Source organism: Typopeltis vanoorti, chromosome 23 (assembly GCF_054136105.1).
Source record: "Typopeltis vanoorti isolate ZY-2024b chromosome 23, IOZ_Tvanoo_1.0, whole genome shotgun sequence".
Classification (NCBI taxonomy): Eukaryota; Metazoa; Arthropoda; class Arachnida; order Uropygi; family Thelyphonidae; genus Typopeltis; species Typopeltis vanoorti.
This window is the reverse complement of record NC_143571.1, coordinates 11,207,172-11,227,116: the sequence shown is the minus strand read 5'-3', so window position 1 is coordinate 11,227,116 and position 19,945 is coordinate 11,207,172. Positions and strand designations below refer to the sequence as shown.

General features: G+C 36.7%; 1 protein-coding gene across 1 annotated transcript in view; it reads right to left on the bottom strand.

Annotated features, from left to right (window-relative positions):
• LOC150093613 (adenomatous polyposis coli protein-like) overlaps positions 1 to 19,945 on the bottom strand; it is a 372,524-nt gene that overhangs the window by 28,373 nt on the left and 324,206 nt on the right. The window contains exon 16 of the mRNA XM_090413231.1: positions 1,731 to 5,160. Coding sequence (XP_090269357.1) covers positions 1,731 to 5,160 — 3,430 coding nt within the window. The remainder of the gene's footprint in view (positions 1 to 1,730; positions 5,161 to 19,945) is intronic.

The following is a 19,945-nucleotide window of genomic DNA, read 5'->3' as shown; positions in this document are numbered from 1 at the left end:
GATGTCAGGATAATTCCAAGAAGAGAAATCTCATCTTGTCTCGAAATTTGGATGTTGTCAAAAGTAATACTGGGAGAAAATCATATGAGAAATAAGACGGAACTGGGTTTTATGATAGGGGTGGGAAATAGTGTTGGGCAGAAGTTACAACCAATTGCTTTGGTGAGAGACCAAAAGGCTCAACTGCTATTTGGACAGGCCGCTAGCTTCCTGCTTTTTGCTCTTTTGTGGAAACATAAGCTCTAAAGGAGGATGGAGTTCTTAATGTGAGCCAGTTATGGTATGTTTGATTTTTCATTTGTACAGCCTAGGCACATCTTTTGGAGAACAAGGTTTAGTTAGTTTAGTTAGGGAATGGCAGTTCAGAATAGTGTGGGGAACGTGTGTTTCCATGCCAGTAAGGATTACTTTGGTGACAAGTTTGGATTACAAGGCCAGAAGCAATAGTCCAACCATAGAGATGAGGCATAGAAGTCATGGAGACTGTCCCACATGGCACTGTTATAATGCCAAACTACTCTTGTATGGGAGTGGCTATGCAAGCATTGTTGCATGGGGGAGAGATGAGCAAATTGTGGTCAGAATTACCTTGGGGGGGGGGGGGGGGCACTATATTCACTGTGTATTTGGAAGGGTCATTGGAGAGGAAGAGATCTAGGGTGTTTGGGGAATGGTTCAGGGTATCTGTATTGGCATGTGAACAAGTTGCATAAGGTCGTTGGTGACGGCAAATGTTTCAGCATCTCTGCCTGCAAGATCTGTGCAACTGGAGGAGGAAAGCCAGTTGGTGTTGTGGATATTAAAATCTCCTAGGAGGATAATTTTGCTGTTGGGAAAGTGAGACTGGAGAAAATCAATTTTAAGGAGAGGAAATTAAAGAGCTCAGAGCGGTTGGTGTGCATTAGGGGGATCAATCTGCAGTATGAGATATTGCCTCGTATTACTCGTACCCCCACATACAGGAAGAGTGATCATGAAGTTTTGATGTAGGAATGGCTAGGCAGGTGCAAGTTTATAAAACAGCATTGAAATTGACTAGGTTATTCTTGCCTTACTGAAAGATGGTATGAAGATCAGTGTTTAAGGCACTGGTTACAGATGATCTTGGTGTAAGGGATGTCTGGAAACATCTGTCAAAGTAGGATTTGTAGTGATTGAGAGTAGGTCATTTATGTATAAGAGAAAGAGGGTAGGTGAGAGAACAGAGCCCTGAGGCACTCCTGCACTAGTGGCAAAGCTCAAAGAGAGGCTGCCATCCCCATAACATTCAGTGAATGACCATAGTGAAAGCTGGCTATCCAGTTACAAAGGATGACAGGCAGACCAAAGAAAGTAATTTTTTCTCTTTTCAGAAAAAAGTAATTTTTTCTTTTTTCAGAAAGGCAGTTTCTGAAAAGAGAACTTTTCAGACCACTCTCATACATTTATTGTGTGCTTCTGCATAGGCTGAGTATGAAGATTGTGAACAGCTAATTTGTTAAGCAGGCTTTTTCAGATACCTAATAATACATTTTTCAAAGAAATAATAATAATATAAAAGTGATTTTTTTTTTTTTGCATTTATCTAGTGATAAATGCAAAAAAAAATCAATTCTCTAAATACAGAGTATTAGCAGTCATTTCAACAGAAATTATGCAGCACAAATTGTATTGCTGAAAAACATTGCACTGAAACTAACTATTTCAACTATTCCCAAACAATTAAGGAAAACAAAGCTCAAGAATCTTACCTGCATGGTATACCAGTATTCCTTCCATCTCCACTTTTAGAAGAGCAACTGCTGCTGCTGTCATGCATGGGACTTCTTGGAGTACCAAATTTATTAGATTTAGCCGATGGCTCATGCTGTGCGATTTTTTCTTTGCCACTATCTTTTTTTTTCCAAAGGCATGCAACTTTGCTGGGAACTTGTTTCTTAAAAGTACTACTGTCTATTTTTTTAACACATGGTATCCCAGTTGAGGACTGAGAAGAGAGGCTAATGTTGCTGGAAGAACAATTGCTCACAGATCCACTGCACTGACTAAAGCATGTAGGGCTCGAGGTCTGACAGCATCCAGCTTCTTCTTCTTGAGAGTTAAGAGCTTTCTCTTGTGTTACTGCACTTTTTCTTTTTGTGAAAGTAGCACTGTAATTTTTTCTCAGACCAAATCCTTTACTTCTAGAAGGGAGTCTTTCACTCGATATCTCCTTTGGTGAACCATCCACATGACCATTTTCAATATGGGATTCTAAAACAAACTTATTTTCTTCTCCTGTATTACTATTCCATTCAATGCTTCCATTCTCTTTGGGAGGTGGTATTTGTGGTGCATTCTGAGAAGGTTTATCTTTTGTGAATGTTCCTTGCTTTACAGGAGGCCTTGGCCTATCAACAATTTTGCATGAAACATCTGCTTTCAAGGGCTGTTTGCTAGAGAGATCCAGGACATTTTCTTCATTAATCGAATTACTAGCAGATACACTAACTTTATTTTCTGAAGGACATATAATTTTGGAAGGTGAATGAGGTTTAGAAATAATTTTTGAATTTAGCGGTGATTTATAAATAGGTACTACTCTCTTCATCTGAGAACTATTAGCTGCCTTTTCAGTAGGTTCTGGTACATATTTAAATGAAGATGATGATTCAGAAGATTTTAAACAATCTGTTTTTTCCTTTGCACCATTCCCTTCAGACTTCTTCAGCATATTTTTCACCTGAACCTGGCGAACGGTTTCCCGACTAACTGGTTTTATAATGCGCGGCCCTTTATTTAATTCATGATTTATATCATCTTGATCATCTGATTCATGAACTGGTGAAAGTAAGTCATCATCTGACTCATTAGATACTAATGATATTGTTTCATCTTCAATCATCATATCTAATGATGTCCCATTTGACAAATCATCATCACATTCTGAAAGCCCAATTTTATTTAAAGCATTTACAACAATGTCAGCATTTTCTTGCAAAGCTTTAATTTCTTCTGCTGTCATAATACTCATTTTATCCAAAGATTCATTCTCCAGTAGATCCTTGTTATCTTCTGGCTGTTCATCTGTTAGTGTTAAGGTCAAATTTTCAGTACTTCCTTCCCCAGGTTCATCCTTTGACAAAGATGCCACTTGTGGTGCTTGCAAGGTATCTGAACCAGGATCATCATCATCATCTTCTTCACCGTCATCACACGGAAGCTCTTCTTCTAGTTCAGTATCAGATCCAAGTGTGTCACAGGCAATTTCTGTGGCATCTTCAACAGTGACCTCAGTGAGTTCCTGAAAAACTGATGGTGGTATTACATGATCTATTATTTCTGAATTATAACTGTTCTTCACACTGCCATTCATGATGTTTGAGAGTTCCCGTGAATATAACTGGACCATTGCAGCGGCAGCGTTGAAACGCTCAGACATATCTTCTGGATACAGGCCTTTAGAAACTATCTCCGGATGAGATTTTTCATCCAGAATATCTGAGCTAATACTACTCAAGCTAGCACAGCTTGCTGTTAAAGAAATATCATCCATAGCAGATGGTGGATTAATATTTTCTAGCAAATAGTCAGAAGTACAGCTGCTCTTCATACTAGCACTATCTACATAATCTATAAAAGATTGACTTGCAATGTCAGAGCTATCTGACCCAGTACTTTTCAACATTTCCAGGTTTTCACCCAATGCTCGCCTTACCATCTCTGGAACTTTACGGTACTTACTATTTCCTTTAATCATATGTTTGAAACTATGACCTTTACGTACAAATTTATGACCTATTATTAGATCAGGTTTGCTTGACTCCGAAAGCCCACTTGAGCTCAATGATAAAAGGTCCCCCATTACAGATGGAGGTTTAACATTATCAAGATCTGATGTACAACTGAAAGTACTCGTAGTCATATCATCACTAACATCACATTCTGCTTCAATTTCTTGCACAATACGACCTGCCTCTAACTTAAGTGCATCAGAAGCTATCATTCTCTCAGAGCTCTCCTCTGAATTTATCTGGGGTTCACTCTCATTATATTCAATTGTAGTATCACAGCTCTGATTATTATGGCCATCTTTAAATTTCTCAGTTTGATGATTAAAATCATTATCGTTTGAATTTATACTTTTATCAATCTCAGATTTTATCTTTATAAAGTCAGAATTAGCATGTGGTCCTGGAACGTCTGATTTTATCACTGGTTCATTAGTCATTTCTTCATTAACTTTTATTTCTATACAGCTATCGAGAATGCTTAATTTTTCTTCATTAGTAAATCCATGCAGTTTAGCATAATCAGGGACATCACAAGTGAAAGTCTGTTCCAATACACCAACAGATGTTGCAGCTGTCTGCATCTGAACCTCCTGCTCAGTATTTGTGAATCCCAAATTTCTCATTGGGCTGCTTTGATCAACATAATCTTGAATTTCTAATAAATTTGAATCATTATTTCCAGACACTTGATCATCTACATTACTTTGATGCTCTTTCAAATATTCTTCATCGATATTTTTGCCATTTTTTAATCTAATTGCATCAAATGCTTTAATATGGGAGACTTCTGATGCCTTTGGTTTCTCCTGATTTCTCTCATCTTCCTTTCCCTTTTCTTCTTGTTCAGAATTCTGTTCACAATAAGATGTTAACTGGTCATTTTGTATTTCAGTATGCAATGTTCTTCCACTTCTAGAGAACTGATTATCTATTATCATAATACTATTTTCTTCAAATTCTTTATTTTTGTCTTGCTCATCATTAGGTAAATGTGATGCTAACTTTCCTATTTTAGTTTTCCTATTTTTAGATTTCTTGTGCGGCTTTTCTTTGGGCATACCAGAGTTAATACATTCTTCTAGCAAGGCTTTTTCAGAGAATGATGTTTCATCCAGCGACTCTACGCTAAGAGAACTAAGTGAGCTATTCCTTGAGAAACATACTGGAGTGCCTTCAATCAAGTGAACATGATTAATATGTTCAATACAGTTATTTGATTCCTGAAAAGAGACAGACTGCTCCTGAAAAATATGACCATTACTCCGTGATTTCTGCACTGAAATGTCCTGTGGTATATCCATGTGATGATAATGTCTATCACAAATTTCAGGATGAACTTTCAAGGCTCCAGCATGGCAAGCATCACGAGAATTCAGCAGATGAAAATTATCCATAATCTTGAATCTTCCTAAAGAGGAGGAAAACAAAGATCTATATAATCTGTATAAAAAAGAGCACATTTGAGGCTATTTTGTGTGAGATTGAGGCTAGCAGAACAAAATATACAATTGGGTGCTGTTATAGACCAGGTGATGGAATAGATGGTGGAGATAGTATGCATAAGCAAATTTGGAAGGAGGAGAGGACACATGGGGGAAGGAATTGGATTTTATGCGGTTATTAAGGGATAACTATCTGCGACAGCATGTAATGGAAAATACTAGGGGATCAGAGAGTGCTTGACCGAGTAATTGCATCTGAGAATTTGGCTGTAACGAATATGACCACGCTGCCACCAATTGGTGAAAGTGATCATAGAGTCTTGACTTGGGAGGTGGCTAAAGGTGTGGAATTTACAATTAAGACAGGGTACATATGGAATTATCAGGCTGATAAGTATGACAAGCTTAGGAGTTAGATTGGTTTAGTGCATGGGAGGTGGTGGTTAAGAAGTATTTGCAGGAGGCAATGGCTGACTGTATACCTAGAGCCCGAATAATAAATCAAGCAGGGATTAAATGGATGAATAACACCATTAAGCTTGAGCTGCAAAAAAAAGAAACAACTGCAGAAGGAATTTAAGGAGAAAGGTGACCTGCAGGCACATGAACGGTACAAAGCCCAGGCTAGAAGGGTAACAAGTGTGGTAAGAAAAGCAAAAGTGGATTATGAAAGGAAATTAGCCATGCAAGCTAAAGAGAGTCCCAAACAGTTCTTTCAATATGCTGCAAGTAAAAGAAAAACAGTACACGGCAGAATGATTTTAAGGAATGCCAATGCTATGGAGGTCACTGAATCAGTCGATATAGTGGAATTACTGAGTGAGCACTTTGCAAGAGTATATCATCTAGATGGTGACATGACATTGAAGGAATGAAGGAACCATTAGTTTATACAGGAATGTGGTAAATGAAATGGAGGTGAATAGTCTATTACAAAACCTCAACGTCAATTCATCTGCGGGATTGGATGGTATACCAGCTCGTGTCGTACGAGAAGCGGCTAAAGAACTGTCAGTGCCCTTGACCATTTTGTTTAATTTGAGTCATGGGTCTGGGTTAGTCCCAATGGGGTGGAAAGAGGGGAAAATAGTTCCACTGCATAAAAGAGTTCCAAGACTGCTGTTGAAAATTACCAGCCGATCAGCATATCAGGAATTGTTGTCAAGGTCTTGCAGAAAATAGTCAAGAGGAAAATACAAGATTGGATAGATGAAAATGGGATACTGTATGGAGGACATTATGGTTTTGTAAAGGGTAGATCATACCTCAGTAACTTGCTCACGTATAACACAGTGACGGCTAAACTGGATAAGGATAACGGGTTTACAGTGATTTTACTGGACCTTGTTAAAGCCTTTGATAGGATACCACATGGAATTCTAATCAATAAACTGCAGCATATGAGAATGGATATAGGGTTGGTGAGGTGGATAGGAGGGTGGTTGATGGAGAGATATTAGAGAGTGGTTTATTCAGGAGTTGAGTCCAAAAGACGGCCTGTGACTAGTGGTGTGCCGCAGGGTTCTGTTCTTGAACCACTACTGTTTAATTCGTTCATTAACAATATAGTTAAAGATATACACAGTTCCTCTCAGATCCTAGGGAAGGATCTGAGAGGAACTGTGCATTTGTTTGCAGATGATGCAAAGTTGGGTAGAGCAATAGTGAATGCTCAGGATGTCAAAATTTTGCAGGATGATTTGGATAGTTTGGAGGGCTGGGCTAAGGTGAATGGATGTCAATTTAATGTGGAAAAATGTAAGGTTTTGCATTTTGGGGTGAAAAGATTAGCAGCAGTATATCACATTGGTGGAACTGTACTCCAGGAGACTGACGAGGCCAGGGATTTGGGAGTGTTGGTGGATAAGGAATTGAAGTTTAGGGGACACACATCGCAAAAGCGGCTAAATCAGCTCATTAAATCACTTGATTGCTGAAAAACACTTTAACGAGCAGAGACAAACAGGTTATTGTTCCTCTGTATTGAGTCTTGATAAGACCCCATCTAGACTACTGTGCCCAGATATAGGCATCAAGGTTTCTTCTTGATGGGGAGGAGGTGGAGAGGATCCAGAGACAAGTGACCAAGATGATAGCAGGACTATGGAATGAACTTTATGAGAACACGTTGAAGATTTGTGGGCTGCAGAAATTGGTTGATAGGCAGAAAAGGGGCAATATGATTGAGACATTCAAATTACTGAAGGGTTTCTTAAGATTAATTCAGAAGATATTTTTGTGAATGGGACTGGTAGTGGGAGGACTAGGGACCATCCATGGAAGCTTGGTAAGAGTGTGGTTAGCAAGGGAGCTGGGTTTTTTACTTGGAGAGTGGTAAATGAGTGGAATAAACTGCCAGAGTCTGTTGTGAGTCCCAGGACTGTAAATTAGTTCAAGGTGAAGTATAATAGATACTGTGTGAATGATGAATAGTTGTTCTTGACATGATGTTGGGCCTCCATCGATGAGTCTAAGGACTCCTTGGAGTTGCCCGTAATAATAATAATAAGTTCAAATGCATTCATTACATATTTTTGAAACACTGTTTCACTGTGTGAGAGAAGCAGTTTTATTAAGTAAGCATATTGGTAAAAATCATATTTCAAAGCAAATACCTGTTCTAATGCATTTTAAAACAAATGCCATATACTTGTAGTGCGTTTTATTTAGTGATGTATAATGCAATTATCTGTTTTCTTAATATCAAGATCCAAAATTAAACTTTGATGATGTGTATAGATACTTTTTATTACTTGCAATTAATATATTATTTAGTGATCTTCGAAAATTCATTGTTTTCTAAGCATAAATATCAAAATATTCTTTTTTTCATCACTTTATCACATTAATTGATAATTTCCATTGTAAGTGTCAACAAATTCTATGGCAATTTTCTGGTGGTAGAGGTGGTGTGTGTGTGTGTGGTGGGGGGGGGGGGGGGCAGGAATATTTCATGTAGGTTAGCTCTGACTTGAGTATGTATGTATGAGTTAAAGCTAGAGAATGCTAACTGTAAAGAAAACAATGGAAATTCAGAAGAGTTATCAAACGGGAATGAACAATTTAAAATTAACGATTAGCATGGGAAATTTAGACTATCACATCTATGATAAATTGAATTCCAATTGAAATGAAACCTACAAGGACAATGGTTAACAGAAACTACAATTGCAGGGTTTACTCAGATTTACTGTAAAAAAATTCCACATGTTTAATGTCTACTAACTAATAGCTTCATCAAGAAGATAAATGTAGTCGAGAATATATACAAAAAAAATTAAATGCTTGCTACTAAGCATTCATCATAATGATTCCTTACATGTCCTGGAAAAGATGGTCTTCAGATAATCCGAATTTTCTCAGAACATCAGGAAATTGATTGGTCCTCTGTCACAATGTCCTATGTGGAAGGCAATATCTTTTCTACATTTATCTCCCTGATGAAGCTATTAGTTAGTAGACGTTAAACATGTAGAAGTTTTTATTACAATAAATTTGAGTAAACCCTGCAATTGTAGTTTCTGTTAACCAACGTCCTTGTAGGTTTAAGGAATACTGGAGGTGATATAATCACATAGTCCATTAAACAAGAACCAGGTCCTCATACTTCATGATATCTGGAAGTCTCATATTTACGTAACCTGTCAGATCTCAATCATGCCAATAACCAGAAATAGACAAATATGCTTGTCCACCCACCCATGGCAAGTAGATTCTGCCAGCTAGCAAGTAGCTGCACACTGGACAAAATGGAATAGATTTTATTTAACCCTGCGGAGGTCGTGGTTGAAAAAATTGCAGCTTAGGTCGTGTGAATCTGAGAGATACATTCATTACTATTTGCTGAAATGCAATAAAACTTAAAAAAAAAAACACTCCAAATATAATACATGGTTTATTTATTTTCAGTTGCAATCTAGAAATTATTAAACAAAGAAAAAAACAACTAAACTAATACCATACTGACATCAGAGTTTGCAATATCTCTCAGATACAATTTACTATCAAATATCACTTTCAACTCTCTCATCATCGGACTCGAGTAACATTCGCTGAATCTCTTCAACATCCGATGGATTATCCAACAAATATTTTCCCAGCCATTTTCAATGGTAAATTAAAAAAAAAAAAAAAACTAAACCAATACGATACTATATCGGTATCTCTCAGATACAATTTACTATCAAATATCACAAACCTTTACATAACATGTTAAACTAAACTGATGGCATAAACAGTGTGGAATATCACTCATAATATATGTATGCACAGCTAGTCATGACCTCCTAGCTGTAACTGGATGTGTGTAAGAATATTTATATTAAAACAATTTGTTTGTATCTGTCAGATCAGCCGCAACCTCCGCAGGGTTGATAAAAAATAACTTTCAAAGAATATGCATAATATAAAGAAACATTCCAATAACAAAAGTTAATGTCACCATAGTGGGCATAGTGGAAATGTGTTACCACAGCAAAAGATTCTAAAGACAGGGATAAGCAAATATTATTAATGGGCAATTTAAAATGGGAGTTAATGACAGACAAATGAAAGTGAAATTAATTTAGCAGATTCTTGCATTTCAATGCATTGAATCCAAGTAGTCTCCAATCCAAAAAAATTCAAAGTTTATTAAACAGATGTCTTTCATATATTTCTGGGATGCTTTTATCAAAAGTTATTAATAACAGCAAAAATTTTTCACCACTGTTACTTAACTATCCATTGTAGCTGTTGTGATGCTACAGACATGGTTTGAACATGCCTCAACACCAACTTGGTCTGTTAGAGTTGTTGCTTGTTCTCAGACCACCTTTGAATCTCATTTCTTCAATTTATTATGTCATAATACATAAAACAAGCTGATGCACAACCTTTAAATTTGATAAATGGATTCTGGAAAAAGGCCAAGCTATAACTTTTGGGATGCCAGAGATTTGGAGAGAGAGTGTGAATCAAAAGAGATCATGTAAAAGATTACTGTTTAAATATATCTGGATTTCCTATGAAAAACATAGGATATATATCTAATGTTTTTGGAATATTTCATTAGTTTGCTATTTAAGATTCTGCTATATATTTTATAACAGGAATTTATAGCAGAATCTTAAATAGCAAACTAATGAAATATTCTGAAAACTTTATTTTAGAAGTACAGAATGGATTTAGAAAAGGACGATCATGTATAGACCCGGCCTTTTGCCTAAAATTCATAATAGAGAAAAGAAGAGAATACAATTTAGAAACACATCTTGCATTTATTGACTTTGAAAAAGCATTTGACAAAGTTAAAAGAAACATATTATTTAACATATTAAAAGAAAGACAAATACCAAATAATATCCTAAAAGCTATCACAAGTATATATGAAAATAATCAAATACAAATAAGATTAAATCACGAGCTATCATATACAACAGAGATAAACCAAGGGGTTCGACAGGGATGTCCCCTCTTAGCAACTCTTTTTAATATCTGCTTAAATGAAATAATAATAAAATGGAATAAAAATTAACATCAAGGAATTAAACTTTCTCCTACAGTAAACTTAAACACTCTCCTCTTTGCCGACAACCAAATAATAATTACAAATTCTGAAGATAACTTACAGAAAGCTATTTTAGATTTAAATAAGATAGCCAAAGATTATGGTATAATAATATCAACAGAAAAATCAAAAACTATGGCCTTTAAAGCACAAGATCCAGCAAGAACTAAAATAGTAATAGATAACAAGATCTTAGAACAGGTGTAATTAACTCTATATTTAAACCAAACCCAGTTCAAAAACAAACCAGACTAAAAGTATACAATACATTAGCCCTACCAGTCTTAATGTATGGAAGCGAAATCTGGACAATAAAACAAAAAGACAAAGATTAACAACAGCAGAAATGAAGTTTATGAAAAAAAATTGCAAAGTATATCCTATTTGATCACAAAAGAAATTATGAAAGAAAACCAAGAAGAACCAGTAATAGAAAAAATTAAAAAATATAAACATAAATGGATGAAACACGTTCAAAGAATGAAAACAGAAAGATTACCAAAACAAGCCTTAAAGTACAAGATATTAGGGAAAAGAAAGCCAGGACATTCTCTTAAACGATGACTTCTAAGGCCGGAACAGGCAATACTAGGCCTATAGACTTGATATGCATGATGATGATATATCTAATGTATTATAAGACTATTACTTCACTCTAGATATCTTTCAGCACGTACCCTCAATGATCAATGCAAGCTATAGTAGCAATGATGAACTTTTTTTTGGGGGGGGGGGTTAATGATGGAAGGACATTTATACCAAAATACAGGAAGAAACATATATAGGCTTCAAATCTATATATAAAAACAAACAAATATTTCTTATAAATACACAAGGTAATAAATAAGTTAAACAGCATAAACAAGTATTAAAAAAGATTGAGAACCGTTGAAATGGACTATTTAGGTTGGAGAAGGAAAAAATTGAACATCTCATTGAAAAGAAAGAGTGTAAGGATATTTTAAAAAGAATCAGATAAGCAGTTTTGAGATTCATATTTATAAATTTAGGGACACAAAAACACACATGTTGAATAGATTATTTTATTAATTACTAATAAAATAAAACTTGACATTTCGGCCATCAACATCGAGGTCATCATCAGAAGGATACAAGTGTATAAGGAACCAAGCTACATGCTCTAGCCCTGTATACCGGTACACTAAATCTAAGTAGTTAATTAATCCTTTTCCCTAGCCTGACCTCTAGTGATAAAAAAATAAATAAAAAAATAAAATAAATAAAAAATACAACTACAATAAACTGCTAAAGTCCTCATGTATTAATATTCTTCTGGATTTGTACAGTTTTGATTGTTATAATATGATTTCCTTCAGTTGCTGTTGAATGTTACAAACAGTTCACCAGGTTGTCTTCTTGTAGTGGGATTTTTCTACGGCTAGTTTAGATTGTTAGACAGGTTGTAAAAGGGTCCTCCACATTCTTGGAATGGTTAGACCATCATTTTTGTTGAGATTTGGGTTATGTTTGAGCATTTCACGACTCTTTAAATTTTCTCTCAAATCAGGTTTGGGTGCGGTGTAGGAAATTGGTATTTTTCCAATGACTTCTCTGGAATGTTTGGAGTGCGTGGTCAGAAAGCCTGGTTTTTCCAAAACGGAGGTATTTAATGTGTCGTTTGTGTTCATCTTGTCTGATTGGGATAGTTTGCCCTCTTTTCTCTATGTATGGTATGTTACATGTGCATCGTATTTTGTATACCCCTGGGTGGGCTAGGTGTGGAAGAGGACCTTTAGAAGAACTGACTAGGTGTCTTAACTTATTTGGGGGTTTAAAGGTGGTTTTAATGTTGTATTTGCATAGTGTTCTGTCTATTTTTTCAGAAATGCATCTAACATAAGGAATGGCAATGGCATTCCTGAAATCTTTTTTGTTCTTACTGGTATCTTTGTGGAGTATCTTGTGAATAGTTTTTTTACTGTATCCATTTTCTATAAATGTTTGGTTGATGATCTTGTATTCCTGGTTTCGAGCTTGTTCGTTAGAACAAATAGTTAGAGCTCTGTGTTTAAGGGTGCTTATGACACCTAGTTTTTGTGTTGGATGGTGGTAAGAATTTTTGTGTGTGTATTTGCATGTGTGTAGGTTTGCAGTAGACTGAGAAGGAGAGAGCCAGAGGGAAGACGTGTGACAAGTGTGTCTAGGAACGGAAGAGAGTTGTTTTTTTTTCCACTTCAATGGTGAATTGGATACATTTGTGTTGTTTGTTTAGATGGCTAAGGAATGTATTTAGAGCTTCGCGGCTGTGGGGCCAAATGGCGAAAATATCGTCGACATATCTGAGCCAAATTTTTGGGCTTTAGACATGCTGTCTCTAGAGCGCAAAACAAAGAAAAATTAATAATGAAATTTCTAGCCCTGCAACAACAGAAAAGCACAAGACCATCAGGATGTCATAACGAAAGGAACAGCCAATTACAAACCGACATCACAAGAAGCAGCCAATCGCCCACAAACGAAGTTAGGAGCAACCAACCACCATCGGGTCACAGCTTGGTTATCAATCAATCAAACCACAATCTCATCCAAGGTGAACTCTCACTGCTAAAGAAAGGTTTGAACTACGCCACTGCTCTGAGGTCAGTGAACAAACTTGATATCATATCAGCCAGATTGGGGAGGTTTAAGATCCCTTCCCCACCAATCTGGCTGATAAAATAAGAAATGGAAAAATCGTGTATACTAAATTCAAACAAAAAACTAAGAACCAACTTAAACAAAACCGAAAATCTAGCCCTTAAATCCTTAAAAAATAATCAAGACATTATAATCACGAAAGCAGATAAAGGTAATGCCAATGTCCTTTTAGACCGTACAATATCTTTGTGAATAGTTTTTTTACTGTATCCATTTTTTATAAATGTTTGGTTGATGATCTTGTATTCCTGGTTTAGAGATTGTTCATTAGAACAAATAGTTAGAGCTCTGTGTTTAAGGGTTTTTATGGCACCTAGTTTTTGTGTATGTATTGGCCTGTGTGTGTGTAGGTTTGCGGTAAACTGAGAAGGAGAGACAGCCAGAGGGAAGACGTGTGACAAGTGTGTCTAGGAAAGGAAGAGAGTTGTTTTTTTTCCCATTTCAATGGTGAATTGGATATGTTTGTGTTGTTTGTTTAGGTGGCTAAGGAATGTATTTAGAGCTTCGCAGCCATGGGGCCAAATGGCAAAAATATCGTCGACGTAACTGAGCCAAATTTTGGGCTTTAGACATGCTGTCTCTAGAGCCTGTTACTCAAAGTCTTCCATATAAAAGTTAGCTATGGGGGTGGGGGGGTGAGCTCATGGATGTACCGTCTTTTTGAAGGTAAAACTTGTTTTGCCACACGAAATATCCGGAGCGGAGTACGTGGGCAAAGAGCGCTGTGATGTCATGTGGAAATATGTTCTGAAAGAGCAAGATAGTGTCATTGATTGGGACATTGGTGAAAATGGAAGTATGTCAAAGCTGACTAATAAATCTTGGTGGTTGAGTGTAATGTTTTTAATTTTATTAATGAAATGTGTATTTGTTATGTAAGAAGGGGACTGACCTACCAATTCCTCGAGTGTGGCTGCTAATTTTTTGGATAAGTGATCATTTGGGCTGTCAATTCCTTCAACAATCAGATGTAGTGGTATGCCTGCTTTGTGTATGTTTGGCAGGCCATAAATTCTGGGTGCACGGGCATAATGAGGTATTAATTTTTTTGTTGTTTCTTCGGGCCATGTGTGGACGCATTTGATTAATTCAGTTGTTTTCTTTTTGTTACGTTTTGTGGGGTTGTAGTTTAACATTTGGTAGGTGTTGTGGTCTGATATCAAATGGTTCATTTTTTCAATGTATGTTGTACGGTCTAAAAGGACAGTGGTATTACCTTTATCTGCTTTCATGATTATAATGTCTTGGTTATTTTTTAAGGATTTAAGAGCTAGATTTTCAGTTTTAAGTTGGTTCTTAGTTTTTTGTTTGAATTTAGTATACACGATGTTTCCATTCGTATTTTATCAGCCAGATTGGTGGGGAGGGATCTTAAACCTCCCCAATCTGGCTGATATGATATCAAGTTTGTTCACTGACCTCGGAGCAGTGGCGTAGTTCAAACCTTTCTTTAGCAGTGAGAGTTCACCTTGGATGAGATTGTGGTTTGATTGATTGATAACCAAGCTGTGACCCGATGGTGGTTGGTTGCTCCTAACTTCGTTTGTGGGCGATTGGCTGCTTCTTGTGATGTCGGTTTGTAATTGGCTGTTCCTTTCGTTATGGCATCCTGATGGTCTTGTGCTTTTCTGTTGTTGCAGGGCTAGAAATTTCATTATTAATTTTTCTTTGTTTTGGGCTCTAGAGACAGCATGTCTAAAGCCCAAAAATTTGGCTCAGATATGTCGACGATATTTTCGCCATTTGGCCCCACAGCCGCGAAGCTCTAAATACATTCCTTAGCCATCTAAACAAACAACACAAATGTATCCAATTCACCATTGAAGTGGAAAAAAAACAACTCTCTTCCGTTCCTAGACACACTTGTCACACGTCTTCCCTCTGGCTCTCTCCTTCTCAGTCTACTGCAAACCTACACACACAGGCAAATACACACACAAAAATTCTTACCACCATCCAACACAAAAACTAGGTGTCATAAGCACCCTTAAACACAGAGCTCTAACTATTTGTTCTAACGAACAAGCTCGAAACCAGGAATACAAGATCATCAACCAAACATTTATAGAAAATGGATACAGTAAAAAAACTATTCACAAGATACTCCACAAAGATACCAGTAAGAACAAAAAAGATTTCAGGAATGCCATTGCCATTCCTTATGTTAGACGCATTTCTGAAAAAATAGACAGAACACTATGCAAATACAACATTAAAACCACCTTTAAACCCCCAAATAAGTTAAGACACCTAGTCAGTTCTTCTAAAGGTCCTCTTCCACACCTAGCCCACCCAGGGGTATACAAAATACGATGCACATGTAACATACCATACATAGAGAAAAGAGGGCAAACTATCCCAATCAGAGAAGACGAACACAAACTACACATTAAATACCTCCGTTTTGGAAAAACCGGACTTTCTGACCACGCGCTCCAAACATTTCAGAGAATTCATTGGAAAAAAACCAATTTCCTACACCGCACCCAAACCTGATTTGAGAGAAAATTTAAAGAGTCATGTGAAATGCTCAAACATAACCCAAATCTCAACAAAAATGATGGCCTAACCATTCCAAGAATTTGGAGGACCCTTATACAACCTGTCTAACAACCTAAACTAGCCGTAGAAAAATCCCATTACAAGAAGACAACCTGGTGAAGTGTTTGTAACATTCAACAGCAACTGAAGGAAATCATATTATAACAATCAGAACTGTACAAATCCAGAAGAATATTAATACATGAGGACTTTAGCAGTTTATTGTAGTTGTATTTTTTATTTATTTTTTTATCACTAGAGGTCAGGCTAGGGAAAAGGATTAATTAACTACGTAGATTTAGTTTACCGGTATACAGGGCTAGAGCATGTGTAGCTTGGTTCCTTATAGACTTGTATCCTTCTGATGATGACCTCGATACAGGGGTCAAAACGTCAAGTTTTATTTTAGTAATTAATAAAATAATCTATTACACACGTTTTTTTGTGTCCCTAAATTTATAAATATGAATGCTGATCACTGTGTAACCTTAAAAGAAAGTTTTGAAAAGTGAACTACAGACTAAGTATACAAATATTAAGAGAAAAAAAAATGACAAGAGTTTGAAAACAATCAAACCTTGGAAACTCTGAAGAAAATACTGATTACCCTGAGAGGCATGGGGTGAAGCTGTCTGCAAGGACAGAAAAATTAGAACACCATCAGAATGCAAGAAGTGAAAGTGGTGGTCCTGTAAAAGAAAAAGCATAACCAAAAGTTCCTAAGAAGTTGGCAGATATCTAAGAGCACAGAGAAGAAATGCAAGAGAGCAAGGCAGCATGTCAAAGTAGATAAACAAAAGTCTTGGGAGACTTTCATAAGAATACAGAAGATAAACATGAGGATAGCAGCAAAATGTTCTACAGCCTAATGAAAACACTTAGAAATGAAAGAAAGTATTGAAAAGAAATCTGAAATGATGAAAATTACAAGAAACCTGAAGATAAAGATATCTTAAATGTTTGTAGGAATTATACTGAAAGAATTATATGAGGAGTGCATATCAATACTTCAAGGAAAAAATGTCATCAAAATCCTGAAATGCAGAAAGGCAAGTATAGTGAATGATATTCAACCAGAAATACTTAAGTACAAAGCCTGCACCACATAATTCAGAATGTATGGAAAGAAGGTCAAATGACTTCTAGATGACTGAAGAAGAACTTGCATAATACAGCCCTATCTATAAAAAAAATGAAATAAAACAATGTGAGAATAATAGACAAATTTCCCTACTGAGTGTTTCAGGTAAGATATATGAAAGTATATTTAAAAAGAGGCTAATAATAATAATTAAGAAAAGATCACCAGAGTCTAGGACTCATTGAGAGAGGCCACATATTACATGCACCATATAACAGCTGTCATATCTGTTCTTGAATTCATTCATGCTACTTGCACGTGCACGCACACACACACACACAACATCCAATGGCAATCCATTCCAATTATGTACTACTCTATGAGAGAAAAATCTAGATCTCACCAATTTCTTGACAGCATTCATTTTCAGCTTCGAATGATGCCTTCTCATCCTTTCCCCACACTCCATAAAATGGAAAATTCCATCAATTAAGAGAAGTCTCCATCATATCACCCTCTTTCTCCTGTTTGCTAGTATCTGCAGTCTACAAATTTTCAATCTGTCTACATAATCAGTATTCCATAATCCTGAAATTTAACACTCTCCTTTGCACTTTCTCTCCTCCCACTGTATCAGAATCACCACAGAAACAATAACAGACCTGACCACAATAGTCCAAGTCAGGTATTATCAAGATATTGTAAAGAGGCAAAATGACCCTTATCTTTAGATGTCAAAGTTCATTTTAGCACTGCATTTGAGTTGTATTTGCAATCTTTGCTATATGGTTCCTGAACTTCAACTTCTTATCTACTAACACTCCAAGATCCCTAGTCTCAGTTTCTTTTAGCATAATCCCACCAATATAATACAACATTGGATATCTAATCATGCAAAAGTGAATGACTTTACATTTACTGATATTGAACTGATGTCCATTTTCCCATGCCCACAATCCTAGCCTATTCAAATTATTCTGTAAGTACTGCATATCAGGAAATTACCCTACCTATCTTTGCATCATCAGCAAATAGATGTATGTTGCTTGTCAAATCCTTCCTAATGCCATTAATATACGGATTGAAAATAACAGTGGACCAAGGACTGATCCTTGCAGTACACCACTGGTTACCTTAAATCTTGCAGACTCACATCCCCCATATACAACTTTTTGATATCTGTCAGTCAGACATCCTCATATCCACACTAATATTTTATAATCCAAACTCACATTCTCCAAATTATACAAGAGTCCTCCATGCTGAATTCTGTTGTCTAACTCAATGGCAACATTAATTATAGAATGTGAGTAATTTGCTAAAACACGAATTCCCTTAGTATTTCTAAGGGAATTCGTGTTTTTCTTAGTAATCTATACTTTGTTGAATACAAAGTAGAGATTCTCTGTCAACCCAATTCTGAATTCAAACTCTAACATTTCCAAAATTTTCACCACTGCTCCAGAGATATTAATAGGTTGATTGTTGGATACATCCCTTGTGCAATGGAATTACCATACATTCTTTCCACTCCTGTGAAATCTTCCCTGTTCTGAGACCTCAAATTATGTAACTGGTTAAAGGAATAGCCCTTTCAACTGAAACTCTTTTAGCATCCATCAGTTCCTATTGCTGAATTCTTATTCAGTTCATCTGGAAGTCTCATCTATTTATGTAACTTGCAACAGCTCTAATACTTCCTTCTCATACATCTGAGTTTATCCATTTGGTGAAGAGACATGCTGTATTAGGACACAACAGCTTGTGAGTGCTGTGAAGGCACACCTCTGCAATAATCCTGTGAGAATGTTGTGAGAAACGAACCTTTTGCAGAGAACGATGTCAACTGCACTAATGATGAACTGGGGTGAGAGCCTATCGTCGTTCTACTGGACAGTTCCTAATACCACAGCTTATGCAGCAGACGGTGATAAAATCAAAGGCGCTTCTCCAGCAGTATGCAAACAATGAACAGAGATATCTTTTTCACAGATGAGACGTTTTCACCATTGAAGATTTGTTTAACTGCCAAAATCATCGGGCATATGCCCTGGATGGTCGCACAGCATGTGCCAGGGCACCCAGGATTCAGATATGTCATCACCCCGTGTCAGTAATGGTTTGGTTGGTGTGACATATCAGGGGGATATCCAAGTTGCATTTCTGCAAGAAAGTGGTCAAAACCTCTGCCAAAGTCTATCAAGACACTGTGCTGGAACCTGTGGTTCAGCCCCTGAACAACATTGTTTCACAGTAGGCAGTGGACTACACAACAGCGGCTGAAGGGTGAATGTGCCTGACGACATATCACCATCTGATTGGCCATCTGGAAGTCCTGATCTGAATCTGTTGGACTTCAAATTGTAGTCAGAGCTTGAGAGAGAAGCCTGCAAGAAATGACACCCCAGTATCACCAGCCTAAGGTGAATTTGTAGTGAGCAGTGGCAGCACTGCAAGATTTAATGTGGCCTGGCCTCACAGACTTCATGTGTGCAGGCAAAAAGGGGACATTTTGAACACTGAATACTGCTATTATGCACGTTTTATACATGTGGTGTGTAAATGATTTACTGATAGATTAAAGGTTATGTGCTGTTCAAGTTGTAACAGTATTTATGGCTAGACTAGGTACATGGACTTAGCACTCCTGATGAAAACTCCATAATAAAAATGCTGAAAACATAATATACTAGCACCATAGAGATAAGATGGAGCTGCCTTTGACAGCAAACAGGCCTTTTGCCACTTCAAAGATCTAATGGCCTGACTTTCAATGTTCATACTCACACTGAGTAACATACCAATAAAAAAGTGCTTGCTTGAAATACAATATTTACAGGACATTTTCATAGGGAACAATGACTCCTCTAATCTTAGGCTTTGTGTCATTTTCTTGGGGAACAATCACTCCTCTAATCTTAGG